The sequence below is a fragment of the Corapipo altera genome, unplaced genomic scaffold (genome assembly GCF_003945725.1).
Source record: "Corapipo altera isolate COAL_440 unplaced genomic scaffold, ASM394572v1 69, whole genome shotgun sequence".
In the NCBI taxonomy this organism is placed as follows: domain Eukaryota; kingdom Metazoa; phylum Chordata; class Aves; order Passeriformes; family Pipridae; genus Corapipo; species Corapipo altera.
The window spans coordinates 6,282,494-6,297,065 of record NW_020884908.1 but is presented as its reverse complement, the minus strand read 5'-3'; the positions used below and the strand labels follow the sequence as shown (position 1 = coordinate 6,297,065).

The 14,572-nt window shown below is 43.6% G+C and overlaps 1 protein-coding gene across 6 annotated transcripts in view; it reads right to left on the bottom strand.

Moving 5' to 3' along the window:
- Positions 1 to 8,024: 8,024 nt before the first annotated feature.
- Positions 8,025 to 14,572, bottom strand: part of KLHL8 (kelch like family member 8) — a 21,656-nt gene continuing 15,108 nt past the window's right edge. For all 6 annotated transcript variants that reach the window (XM_027652787.1, XM_027652790.1, XM_027652789.1 and 3 more), the window contains 6 exons: positions 14,386 to 14,529; positions 13,381 to 13,492; positions 11,755 to 11,923; positions 11,022 to 11,181; positions 9,846 to 10,047; positions 8,025 to 9,458 (listed from right to left, as the gene is read on the bottom strand). In XM_027652787.1, the coding sequence (XP_027508588.1) occupies positions 9,335 to 9,458; positions 9,846 to 10,047; positions 11,022 to 11,181; positions 11,755 to 11,923; positions 13,381 to 13,492; positions 14,386 to 14,529 (911 nt within the window). In that variant the 3' untranslated portion in view covers positions 8,025 to 9,334. The remainder of the gene's footprint in view (positions 9,459 to 9,845; positions 10,048 to 11,021; positions 11,182 to 11,754; positions 11,924 to 13,380; positions 13,493 to 14,385; positions 14,530 to 14,572) is intronic.

Here is a 14,572-nt window from a genome sequence, read left to right as displayed (position 1 = left end):
AGGCAATTAAATTCTAATTGGAGGAAGTGCCTTGCATTCGACCTGCAGGCTGCACTAGGAAGGTCCTACAAGCTCAAAAGGGACACACATAGCAGCAGCACATATATTTCTTGCTGTAGGCAGCCCTGTATCCAGTGGGCACAACTGAATAATGGGAAGGGCTGACACTGTAATGATTCCTGCTCTCTCACTATTCCAAAACAATAGGAGGCACCCCCTGAGGTGTGAATGACACTCCTGAGGCCTCTCCTGACTTATTGGTTCATTACAGCTCCCAAGCAGTCAGTTGCTTTATTTCATCTGGCACTACTCATGTCGTTACAGAAATTGGAGGAGTTTGGGGGCTCTTTTCTCTCAGGGCTACAACTTCCTGGAACCAGACCTCAGTATGAGCTAACCTGGAGTGAAATCTGCACTGCCTTACCCAGCAAAGCAAACCTGCTAGACTCTCAAACCAAGCCTGTCACTTGCAGAAGAGAGCAGTGTTTCTGAGCACCTAAAGCCCAGGATTATCTTCTGCTTAAGCCTTGTTTTCTTCAGAGGAAAGCAGCTTGAGGTTTACCAGTTTCACAAGGAGTAGTGTCAGAACAGCGCTATCAACTGAATATCCCAGCCTGCTCATTCCGCTTCATGATATATTTTCAGGTGCCTCTTCACTGAGGCATTAGAGAGGTATTAAGGATTGAGAGAAACAGAAGATTAGAGAGAAGGAAGTTAAAAGTAACTGGTGGTCAGGTTTCATTTTTCTGAAGTAGTAAGAGCTTCTTTTAGTTTAGCATAATTCTTCCAGGGATTGCAGTGCTGTAAAATCAAATGCACTTTCGAGGAATCACAGCCCTGCCAAAAAGTATAGCAATATTTACAGAATCACAGAATGGGCAAGGTTGGAAGGGACCACAGTGGGTCATCTGGTCCAACCTCCCTGCTCAAGCAAGGTCATCCTAGAGCACATTGCACAGGATTGTGTCCAGATGGCTCTTGAATATCTCCAGTGAGGGAGACTCTACAATGTCTATGGGCAATCTGTTCCAGTGCATGGTCACTCATGCAATAAAGTTCTTCCTCACATTCAGGTGGAACTTCCTGTGCATCAGTTTCTGGTCATTGCCTCTTGTCCTATTGCTTGTCACCACCAAGAAGAGCCTGGTTCCATCCTCTGGACACCCTTCCTTCAGATACTAATAGACACCGATGAGGTCCCCTCTCAGTTGTCTCTTCTCAAGGCTGAACAGCCCAGCTCCTCAGCTTTTCCTCCTAAGAGAGATGCTCCAGTCCTGTCATCATCATAGTTGCCCTCCACTGGACTCACTCCAGGAGCTCTGTGTCTCTCTTGTCCTAAGGAGCCCAGAACTGGACACAGCACTCCTGATGTGGCCTCACCAGGGCTGAGTAGAGGAGCAGGATCACCTCCCTTGACCTGCAGGCAACACTATTCCTAGTGCACCCCAAGATACCATAAAAATAAAAATTTTTAAAAAAATGAAAATGAAAATAAAAATAAAAATAAATTTTAAAAAATTAAAATAAAAATAAAAATATAATAAAAAGAAAATAAAAATTAAATAAAATAAAAATAAAAATAGAATAAAAATAAATTCAAAAATAAAAATAAAATAAAAATATTATAAAAATAAATTTTAAAAATCAAAAAATTAAAAAATAATAAAATAAAAAATAAAAATAAATTCAGAAATAAAATAAAAATTTAATAAAAATAAAAATTAAAATGGAAATGGAAATTAAAAATTAAAAAATTAAAGTAGAAATTAAAATAAAATTTAAATAAAAATATAATAAAAATAAATGAAAAATAAAACGAAAACAATCTTTTAAATAATTTTATTTTCTTTTTTTTTATTTGGGTTGGGGTTTTTAAATTTTCTCTTTTTGTTTTTTTTTTAATTTCTTTTTATTTTTTTATATTCTGTTCAGGTTTTAGGGAGGACCTGGGGACCCATCGGGATTGACAGAGCCAGCAGCCAATGGAACGGTGGGGGAGGCGGTGCGAGTTGTACCGTGACCAATAGGAGAGCGAAGTGAAGTTCACGGCATCCAATGGGGAGGCGGCGGTGGCTGCTGTGCTTCTCTGCCCCCTCCCTCCCTGCTCTGCGCTCTCCCCTCCCTCTCGGGGCACGGCGGGGCAGCGCCAGTTCTCGGTTCCCGGCTCCGCGGTGCTGGTGGCCGCTGGCGCACTGAAATCCAAGCGACCGCCCCGCGTCCACCTGAATCGCCGGACAGCAACATGGCGGCCGCCTACGTCCGGGCAACGTGGCGCCCCCCTTTCATGCACCGTACAACAAAATGGCGGCCTCCAGGGCTCACCCCTCTCTCCTTTAAGGCTGTATAAGGCGGTCCAGCCTTTCCGACCCACCCCGTGGCCGAGTGAGTCAAGTCTCACGGGGGGAACAATTCTGCTACGAACATATGGGTTTGAATCCCATTCTCGATTTTAATTTTTATGTTATAAAGAATGAGAACCGGCACCAGGGAGACAGAAAACAGCAACTGGACACCGGCGCAGCCCCGCCGTGCCCCGAGCGAGAGGGGAGAGCGCAGAGCAGGGAGGGAAGGGGCAGACAAGCTCAGCAGCCCGCGCCACCTTCCCATTGGCTGCCGTGAAGTTCGCTCCGCTCCTCCATTGGTCACAGCGCGGCTCGCACCGCCTCCCTCGCCATCCCATTGGCTGCTGTCGCTGTCAATCTCACTAGGTCCCCAAGGAGTGGCAAAATTAAAATGAAAAATAAAATTAAAAAATAATTTAAAAATAAAATTAAAATTAAAATTAAAAATTAAAATAAAAAAGTAAAAAATTAAATAAAAATAATTTCAAAAATAAAAATAATTTAAAAAAAAATAAAATTTGGGCAGCAGCCTGTGTCAGCATGTGGCTGGTCAACCCCCTGCCAGCAGTGGTGGGTTTCTTCAGCTTCCAACTCAAGCAGAGCTTTGTAGGGCGGCAGTGCCCATCCCCCAGGCCACTCTGTTAAAAGCAGCAGGGTACCTGAGGCACTTGGCACTTAGAGAAATTTGCATCAAGCTTGTTTGGTATTCCCTGGAGCTGCTGTGTTGCTCGCAGTGATGCTGATGCCTAAAAGACAGATGTGTCCAGTAAGGGACTTCCCAGAGCCCCCTTTGCCAAGCCCCTCAACTCTGATAGTCACTTTCCCTTAAATTACCACACAGCCCTTTATTTAACTGAGGTGGTTGCTCCTCACAGGTGTTTTTTGGAAAGCTAACTCCCAAAGGGAACTATGAATACACCTCCAGCCAACTGCTTCAGCTGCACAAAAAGTCGGCTGCAAGCTCTGTGGTGAATGAGCATTCCCTGTGGATATTTCAGTGTCTGTCTAGGTTTCGGCTCCTCCTCACAGAGCAGGAGGAGGAGCTAAGCCACGGGTGGGCAAATAACCTTGGTTCCTCTGTGGGTTTTATTTAATTTTGTCATTTGCCAAACTTCCTGTATTGTGGGGGGAAATTGGGAAGAGCAGAGAAATGGTGAAGAAACATGAGAGACCCCAGCAGTTCCCCCTCTTGCAGGGCAGCAGGAGAAAGGGAAACAGGCAGTCAATCTGTCTCAAAGAGCCAGGAGAGGAGCTATTTGATTTTAGGTGTGTCTTCCCTTGCAATCTCAGCACCCGACTGCAGGAAATCCCACCTCAGAGACTCACTTTTTTTAATTGTACAGTTTTATTGTTAAGAGTGCTGTGTCCTGCTCTGGTGCAAGCAGTGGTGAATCTGTAAAAGCTGTAGAGTAGGTGCAGTTCAGCCTGTAACCTGCCATCCCATGTGGCCTTCGCAGTGTCATTGTCCATAGTTTTGTGAGCTACTCTGGGTGAAGGGATGCATTGCCATGATCTGTTGGCAAACTGGCAAAAGAAAATCAGCACAACGTGCTGTAGGAAAGCTGTAAAAATGCTCACACTAATAAGGCAGTTGCTGAAATTCAAAGGGCTTTGCAAGTCCCCTTTGAATAAAGTAACTCATTTTTTGACTGTCCTCTGTCAGATGTGCCTGTTGTATGAAACCAACCGAATGTTTTCTCTCTCCCTCTCTTTTCCCAGAGATATTTACTGAAGACGTGTGCTCTGGTGTTGACCAGTAGCCTCGCTGACTTGTTACACTACACCAGATAGGGATTACAGTGACTGAGACTGGAAGAAAACATGCCTTAATTGTTTCTCCAGGACATTAAGTGCCTTCAAGTTTATTACCGTTTTGAAGACTTAGAAACCTAGAAACTTAATTTAGCTATTTTTTTTAATTGTTCAGAAAAACACCTTGAAGGTTTTTGCAGTTTTGAAGACCTAGAAACTTAGAAGCCAGTGCTCTGCCACCCTCAGTGTAAAGAAGTTCTTCTTCCCATTGAGGTGAAACTTCTTGTGTTTCAGTTTATGGCCATTGCTCCTTGTCCTGTCCCTGGACACCACTGAAAAGGGTCTGGCACCACCCTCTTGGCATCCACCTTTGAGATATTTATATGCATAAATGAGATCCCCTCTCAGCCTTCTCTCTTCTTCAGCACAGCCCAGTGCCCGCGTGTGTTGTTACCCCTGCCAGGACAGTGGCTGCTGCACCACCTGACGTAGGGGGTGTGCACCTACTGAAAGATCAGATCACCCTTTTTGGTGGAAAACTTACAGCAGCTATATGTTGAGTGGGCTTTTTCTTTGAAGTGACAGAGCATGACAACCCCTGCAGACCAGACAGGTCAGATGGAGGATATTACATAGCTGCCTGATGACTATTTTTTAATTTTTTTTTTTTTTTTTTTTTGCTGTTGAAACAACTTTAAAAATAAACTGCACTGGAGCAAAAGAAACTGCGTCAAAATGCCACAAAGTGGCAGCAACACCAACCTTGATGATAGAGGCAAGAAAGAATTACAACTAGAAGTTTCATCTCCTGGCTGAGCGAGCTTTATTTGCTGCCAGTTCCAGTTAAGAGAACATGCAAAGCTTTAGAAAATAAGTACAGATGTGGTAAAAGTGGATAGCAAAAAATTTAAGTGGAGCATCTGGAACAGCGAACTTGGGTTTGCAAAACTGTACTGCAGTGATGCTGAATATAGTTTTAAAAGCAGTTGTGACCTAAATGAAGATAGAAAGCCCCACTTAACTATGAAGCAGTCTGGAGCTAAGGATTTTCCAGGCATTTGTTCTAATTAAGCTTGAATGGGTTAATTGGCTGAATTTTTATTGCCTGTTGACAACTTGTTTGTAAAATGAATCTCAGTGTCATTCCAAGCGGGAGGCAGAGGGAATGCACTGCCAGCAAGGTGAACACAACTTTTGGTTCTCATGGTGGTTCAGGGCACTTGTGTCGGGCTGGAGCTGTGAAACTGTACAGTGAGTGTTGCATTCTGAGTGCTCGATTTTATCTGTAACAGACCTTTGTTTGCTCTGGCCTGACCCCGTTCCTCAGTGATTGCCGTTTGTAGATATTTTGCCTGATGATGTGAATTTCTCATGCAGCTTGTTTCTAACTGGTGCTTCAGTAACCTTATTGCTGCTAGACTGTCTCTAACACTGTTGCTTGCACTGGAATGCAGTGGGGTGGAGCGCAGAGAAATAGGCTGTTCACCCGAGTGCTGGTTTCAGCACCTGCTGCCAGTCCTGCGGGCAGCAGTTGTGCTTTCATTTAATTACCTTCCCACTGCTCTAAAAGGAGTGCCTTACCAGATCACAAGCAAGAGAAGTTCCTTGGTTTTGATGAACAAATTGCTTCTGACGTGTCCAGTCTGCCCTCCGTGTGTAGTGTGTTAACCCTGACAGGGTTAACAACACTGGCACCGCAATAACTGCCCCCTAATCCCACCGCATCTGAAGGAAGACCCTGGAGACAGGCAGGGGATCCCTCCCTCGCCTGGCTGGGATCATTGTTGCCTCCTGCCTCCCGCTGCTTCTCCCGTGCAGCTTCCCGAGGCCGCTGCTTGATGCCTGTTGGTTGTGCTGATAAACACGGGGTGTGAGCAGAGCTCTCTGCCGGCGCGGGCTCGGTTACCCGCAGGGCTGCATCCCCCTCTGCAGGCAGGCGTTCCAGTGGAATCATTGTCTCAGCCGGTGTTTAAACAGGAGGGAAGTCTGCAATCTTCCTGATGGGACTAAGACTGCATGTATGTATTTTGTTTACATTTTAAAATATTCAAGTATCACATGTTGCCTTCTAAGATGCTCACAGCCAAGTATTTTAGCAGGATGTTGAATCCAAAGAGTTTTGCTGCAACCATGGCTCTGTTAGGAATGATCATGTCATTGGGGAAGAGCAGGACTAAAAAGGATTTGAAGCTGTGAAAGTATAACCAAATGACCACAATCTCCTTTGAATGGAAATAATATGGTGTGAATTTACGATTCTTTTGAAAGGAGGTATTTTACAAAAATTGAAACAAACACTAATACATGCAAGGTCCTTGCATCATTGTGGCATGTTCAGGAAAAAAACCAAAAACAATCAGAAATTACTATTTCAGCGTAGCAATCAGAAATATAACTTAAAGGAAAATCTTTGTGCCGATCTTCCATTCATAGAACTGTTCAGATTAAACTCTCCGTAAGACACAGCTGCCCTTGGCAGTGGTATGGTTTGGGAGGTTTCTGTCCAAGTCCAGAGGTGAGGAGCAGCACGGTGTGTGAGGGTGCCTGTGGGGCCGCAGGGCAGTGGAGATGGGGAGGTGGCGTGTCCCAGAAGGTGGGGTGGGTGGCAGCAGGGGGGCTTGTAAGCAGTGGCTGCACCCATGTGATTGGAGATACAGGGCCAAGAGGGCTGGTAAGAGTGGTCCGAAGTCTGACTGTGCTCCTCCCAAAAGCACATGACATCGGTAAAATCAGTGGGCCAGAAACCCATGTGATTAAACTGTGACCACACTTGATTCATCCAAAATGAGTTTTAAGTTGCATTTAAAGGATGTACTAACAGGCATCTTTGGGTTTACAGTTTTCAAGGGAGAGATCAAGGCTTTTACATGCAGGAAAAGGTCATTAGCATCAGCAGAGACAATTCCACACTTGGGATCAGATGTGCATCATCCTTAGATGCAATGATTTCCTGGCCCTGAATGTTCACAAACTTCAGTATTGCAAATGCAGGGGCTGCTCCGTCCCTCAGCATGGCCCAGGGAGGGTATTCCTTTGTCATCATTATCCCACTGCCAGTACTGGAAGAAGCAAAATGAGTTTGCCAGTGTTAAATCACAACAGCTTTATGTGCAGGTAGGTAGTTACAGTTTGTCACCAAAGTAATACTGCATTTTTAATTTTTTTTTTAATACTTTGACATCATTGTCACATTTCCAGCAGTAGTGTTTCTAAAAACACTTCCACACAAAATATTTGTAGCTCTGGTGCCATCTAAGATTAAAAATTTGGACATCACTGTACTGGCAACAGGGTTGTTCCTTGTAAACCTGCTTTGCAGTTTTCATGCCAATCCTTAAGGATTCACCTCTGTGTAGGGGCAGGGCTGCGCACTGAAATACGACTGAGATGTCTGTCTTGGGATCCTGTTCAGACCTACTTACAGCCACAGGGTGACAGCAGAGCTCCTACCACACAGTACAGAATCCCAGTGCCTTTGCTGTCACCTGATTTCCCCCTGGACACTTCTCCCTTTGGTGCCTGGAAGGTGACTACAGTCAGTGCGGTCCAGGCATGCGTTACTCACATGCTGCCCCTCAAGGGTGCTCCCACTTTCCCACCAAGAGGAGAAATGTAGCACTGCCAGGCTACTTGGTTTCACAGTCAGTGTCACTTGATAGAAAACTTGGGAGTTTTCTGTTAGCCAGGACATCCATAGAAAAACCCATTTGGTCCCAGAGAGAGAACATGCTTCCCTTCTTTCCACCCCTCCTAGTCAGGTTAAGAGCCACAAGGGTAGGAAGCAGGGTGGTACAACTTGCAGCTGTAACACAGGGTTTTCTCTGCTGTCAAAAGCCTTCTGTTGAGATTTATACACTGCAGAAACCAAAAAATGCTCCATGTTGTAATGTTTCCCAGCAATAGCATGCTCCAGTCATACTACAAACGAGGTCCTTTGAAGTACAAATGTTTATTGCAATGTTTCATTATTTACAGTACCATTCACTGTGTCCCTGGGTGCTACCAAAGTGCAAGAAGCCATTTTGGACAGGACAGCTAAACCGTGGTAATTCAGCAGCAAAACACGACTGCACCTTACGCTCATGCTGTCCTGCCTGTTCCCCAGCCCTGAATGCAGAGAAGTTTGCTGCTCCCCCAGGTCACTTGGAACAACCTAGTAATGTGAAACTTTGGTCACAAAGGATTGTCAGTTGCTGGTCTTTCAAGGTGATGGAGGAACAAGAATCAGCAATCTTTCCAGCTGGACTTTACTCGGAATTCAGAGTTTCTGATTGCCTAACGAGACGTGTTTGTATGCAGGACTGTCAAATTCCTATTTCAATTTTTTATGTAAGTACTGGTTTATTCCCAATTTTTTTTTTTTTTGCTGATTCTCTTTGGTTATGTAAGCGTTTCATCATCTGCCTGTTTTGAGGCTATCCATCTACTTTCTTAAAAGAGCCAGTACCTCGAGAATTACCAGCCACTACTGGATACTGATACTGGTTGTGTCATCTCCTAGAGTTGCACTTAAAGGTCTTTACTGCAAATTTTATTATGCACTTCCATTCCATATAAAAACTGTATTGCAGTGGCTAAACTCAGGGCAAGAATCTTTTCTGTTTTCTAACACGTGTATAAGCTCAAGAAAATACTTTGAAAGACAGTTCAGACTGAGTTCCACTGCTGCCAGCAGTCCCTTGGGAGGTGGGCAGTGAACTTCTCTGCCTCAGTTATTTTATTTTGCACCAGGGATGTCATTACCTTCTAAAATTTGAGATGCCTTGTGTTACAAAGCTCTTGTACAATTAGGAAATGTTTAAGACTTCATTCCAGAAAATAAGTTATATTAAATGGCACTCAGGTCCTCCAGGAAACCTGTAGCAGGGCTGTTGGGTGAAGTTCAGCAGTAACAATTTCTGCCTTCTCCTCATGCCTGCTTTACAGTTCCTGTAATAATGAGTCCCTGCAACAGCTGCCTCAAATGATTCTGAAATTACAGCTTCTCAAAAAGGGGATGATTGCAGCTCTTGGCAGGTTTTTTCCTGTGAGTCACACTTTTATTCCATGTTATCACAGGCTTTTCTGTATCACTATTGATAAAAAGTCACCAAAAGCTTTACAGCTGCAGAAGGTACCATTTTCATAAAGAAAATGTACTGCATTGATTTCTTAACCCACCATACAAAAACACAGTGTTTAAAAGCTCTGCAGTGCTTCCCTATTATCATTCCTTTGGAATTTGGAGGAGGCAGCAGAGCTCACATGCAGTCAACAACGTTGCTGGATCCTTGGCCCACATCCCGGATCTGGCTGCTGAGACAGGAGCACACGGCCACGCCTGCCCCTGCCCGGCAGTGTGACACCGAGCCCACGAGCTCCCACCTACAGAATGTGGCAGAGGGAAAAAAGAAAAGTCAGTTCCTGTCCTTTCTGAGCAATCTGAAAGTATTTATTTTCTGTGTCCAAAATTCTTTTACACAGCCTAGCTGCTTGCCCTGCACAAAAATGCACCCCGGTAGCTTATTATTTCTCTGTAGATTGTTACTGAATGAACAAGGGATGCAGAGGAGGCAGAGGAGGGAGGAGGTGCTTAAATATTTACAAGAACAACCTAGTGGCATAGGCAGCAGTCCTCTATTGACAGTCATGGATATTACTAAATTATTACCAGGAAACAACAGCTAGACTCCTGCTGCATGCTGTTATGTTGTGTTTTCATATAGGCAGACTTCATTGTCTTACTAAGCCAAATAAAACATTTAAAATTACCTATTCACTATGGGGTCAAATGCTTCCACTGTATTCAGGTACACGTTGCCATTATGACCTCCAACTGCAAAAATCTTTCCCATCAGTGTCGCGATGCCAACACCACCCCTTGGAGTTGTGAGCTCTGCCACATATTCCCATTTGTTACTGCGTGGGTCAAACCGCTCCACCGAGCTCAGTGGGGAGTTGTCGTCAAAGCCACCTGCAAAGAACCATCACGTTTATCCATTTTTAGCCACTTCTGGTGCAGGTGATGCACATGACTGGCATTATCAGGCTACTCTCAGTGTTCGGGGGTACTGTCTTTACTAGAATTTTCCAAGCTCCTAAAAATTCATATAGCAGCTCTCCCTCCTGTCACTGTACAGGCGTCGTCCAGGGTGACAGTCTTCTTCTATTCAAGTTGCAAGAGTTCTAGTTCTATTATTTTTCTCCTTGAATTCATCATACTTACAATGAAACAGCTTCCCATTTGGAACAGGAAAAAACCCAAAGACCAGTAAAAAGATGGTCCCAATCTTAAGTTTACTTTAGTTTATGCAAAACACACTCTACTTGCAGAGTTCTCAAGTTACAGCATTGACGAACACTTCAGTAGGAAACAAAAATTCCTCATGTAAGACTTCAGTGATGCTTTCCCCTTGCTGGGGCAGCTCTCAGAGGAGCATTCTGCTTGAAATCTTTGTAAGCATTTATGATAACACACAAGACAGAGCTCTGCAACTATCACTATGGCACACCTACCTGGCATCTTCCTCCCTCAGGAAAGCAGGTAAAAGGTAGCGCACAGGACAACAGGCTGTGGAATAAGCGCGAAAAAGCTACTGTTGTCTACACTCAGAACACAACTAAAAAACTTTGAAAGTGTGTGAACTTAAAAATCATTTCCTAAAAGGAAACTCAAGATCAGTGAGTCTACGAGGGTTTTCTAATACAGACATATTGTGTTGAACAGTATAACCCTCCTGAAATGGGGGTTAGCAACTGCTTTTTTATTTCCTTGCTAACACACCTTTGTTTAAGTGTGTCCTGGTTGTACGTGCTCTCTTCTCCTGCCCAAGAACACCAAGTACAGGTCAGGTCTATCTGATCCCCAGTTCCTCTAGCAACAACAGCTTCTTCCACAGGCCAGTACTCGGCAGCACCAGCACTACAAAATGCCACATCCCTACTCACCAACAACATACAAGCAGCCGTGGAGCTCGCTGACACCATTCCCAGCTCTTCGCTGACCCATCTCTTTCACTTCTATCCACTTATCCAAATGGGGATCATATTTCTCCACACTGGAAAGAGATGCTACACCATCATTGCCCCCCACAGCATAAACGTGGTTCTGGAAAACAGTTGTATAGGGAAAGATTATTAGTAATGTAATTGTCTTTACTCAGCTTTCCATAAGCAATGTTAAAACTATAAGAAAACTTGATATATCCACACAGTCCTAATTATTTACTTTATTTAAGAATTCCAGTAACAGACTTAATTATCTAATATAAATGCCATCTTCCAATTAAAGAAGAGGAAAAGTTATGTAATGTTGCAGCTATTTTGCAGAGCATATATGGCAACAGAGGGTTTAAAGTGCAGATGCATTCGGTACCTTTAATCATAGTGACCATGCCAAACCAGACTTCTGAGTGAGACAGAAGCACTAGCCACGTGGTTAGAAGGGTGCTAGTACTTGCTCCCAGTACCTCAAATACTGTTGAAACAGTTCAGTTTGATACGAGTATTATCCTAAATATCCTCACCTTTCGCATAGTTCCATAGGATTTTGATGACCAGAGGTGCTCAGACCCACCAGATGCATTTTGTTTAAGATCTCGTGTTCTGCCTTGTAGAAGCAGATTTGAAAAGCAGATTGGTTCCTCAGTTGGCCCTGACTTGGGAGTAAACAGTCACTTACCACCAGGGCCACGGAGCCGACTCCTCCCCGGGGAGTGTTCATGGGGGCGACTGTGCTCCACCGATCGGAGTCGATGTCGTACCGTTCCACGTCGCTGAAGCAGGTGTTGTCATCCAAACCTCCTATTGCGTAAATGGGGCCGCCAAGGGAGGCCAGGGCGATGCCTCTCCTAGGAAAATGACAGGATCAACACCTCAGCGCAAATCCTCGAGGAAAGGGAATGACACATCAAGTGCAATGTTACACGACTGGCACCTCTTTCCAATTATGGGGGAAAAAAGCAATGAAAATTTAAAAAGTGAAGTTTATAGTAAATAATGTAGCTGGCCCTCTGCACACCTGTGCCAAAGGGGCATGGAATACTGTTTTGACCAAATGTCACCTAAGGCCCAAGTCCTCTACTCACATGCTCAGATATCTGAGATTGTCTTAGATATTTGCTTTCTCTGTCTGGGTACTGAATTTCATGCCTCCGATTTTGTTTGTTGAATCCAATGAAGAACCAAAACCTGCTGGTTTTAACTTTGTTGGTATAGCTGGCTTCTACAATTTGGGAATGACTGAAGGGGAATACTAGTACATACTAAAAGGCAAACCTGTGCTAGATATTAGATGATTGAACTCTAGCAAGATGTAATCACAATTTCTTTCATTCTGATTTTTAAATTAAGTGTTAAAATGGTTCTCAGGTTTGTTTCTACTGAATCTACCAACATGAGAGTTCAATCGGTAGCACAAAATTAAAAAGCATTGTCTGGTTTCTGCTTTAACTACCAAGAGAGATGATTTACCATGTCCTTGGGAACATTCTTGTCTCATTACACAGAGGGCAGGTTTCAAGGATGCGCAGGTGGGCAGGAGCAAGGGAGGCACAATCTTTGTACAGAACAAACACTGTGGCAATATCCTGGGCTTATCTTAAATTGCCTCAGCAGATAACAGACACCATTAATGATGGCAGTTGTTTTCTATTTTGATTAGGCCACAGCTACAAATAGCTTTGGGACTTAGCCGTGCTCAGTATGCTCCTACTTGTACAGAATGCTTTTAAAAACAACAAACAAGATGGAATGTAGAATTAAGTACGATGGTTTAAATAACAGAAGAAACAAAAAAATTACAGATCTGTGAGTCCAGTAACTCCTTAAAAGAATCTTAAATGCCAAAAGGCAAGAAAAATCCTCAAGTGGACTTTCAGTGTTTTAGTCCTTCTGGCCTTTCGAGGCAAAAACATAGGTGGCTACTTGTTTGCTGGGCAGTATTTCACTTTTCATATTATGCTGGCACTTATCTTGCTCATTCTTAGAAAAAGCAAAAAATCCACAGAACCAGTTAATCAGTTTCAAGTTGTTTATTGGGCATAGCAGAAAGGCCCTTGATACCAGAATATAAGCATAGCTGGAGTAGAACAGGTTTCTGCTCCAGAGGCCAACTCCCCCCAAAAAAGAAGAAAAGATAAGGATAATACCTTTATAGCACAAAGCTCCAAAATAGGGAGAAAAATTCATACAAATAGCAGTTTGAAAACCCGAATAAAGGCAGGGCAGACATGATGTTTTCCAGCATCAGCAAGAAATGATATATCACAGACTAGGACTTAAATTTTGGATCATGGGACACATATACCTCTTTGTGTTCATTGATGCCTTCATCATCCACTTGTTTGTGAGAGGATCAAATACTTCCATGCTTCCTAAGTGTTCATTTCCATCATGTCCACCTACCGCGTAGACTTTACCTGAACACATACACATCTTTTGATATAGAGAGTGCTTGGCAACATTTCAGTTTTCATTTATATAATATCCCTGTCTGTGTGGAGACAAAGAGCTCAAATAACGGTTAAAGTTTCTAAATGTTTTCGATATCAGAATTTAAGTAAGTATGGACTTTATATATTTATATGCTGTACTCAACCAGGAATCTGTTCTAATGAGGACTGGCTGACTGCTGTGTAAGGCCATTTTTTATAAGTGGATTTATAAAAAGTAAAACCCCTGTTAAGGCAAGGGGGTATATACAGTTCATAGACTCATGGAATCATTTGGGTTAGAAGGAACCTTTCAAGGTCATTTAGTCCAGCCCCTCTGCAACGAGCAGGGGCATTTTCAACTAAATCAGGTTGTTCAGAGCCCCACCCAGTCTGACCTTGAATCCCTCTCCAGAGATGGGCATTTACCACCTCTCTGGGCAACCTGTTCCAATGTTTCCCCACCCTCACTGTAAAAAAATTTCTTCTTCACATCTACTCTGAATCTACCCTCTTTAAGTACCATTCCCCCCTGTCCTATTGCAACAGCCCCTACTAAAAAGTCTGTCCCCATCTTTCTTGTAAACTCCCTTTAAGCACTGAAAGGGCACAATAAGGTCTCCATGGAGCCTTCTCTTCTCAAGTCTGAACAGCCCCAACTCTGTCAGTTCATACCAATGTCTTTTCAGTAAGTATGGCCTTAGATTGGTTCAGAACCAAACACTCCTTCAGGAAAGAAGCTTTACTAAAGTGAAGAATATTCAACAATTAAGCAAGTAAAGTAGTTTACTACTTGTACAAGTAGTAAGACGTATCAACTCCAGCAAAAGGAACAAAAACAAGTGCCTTTTGAATGGGGCTGCTTGAATAGGGTTACTGACCTCCCACAGAGATCACACCCACGTGCCTCCTCCTGCTGTTCATTTCAGGGCCGAAGAACCAGTTGTTCTTACTGATAGAGTAACACTCAATGCTGCGAAAGGGGTCGCCTGATCCACCTCTGCCCCCGACACAGAACAGCACACCTGAAGAAGATAAAACAGGTTTCCAAGAGAACTAGCAGGAGGA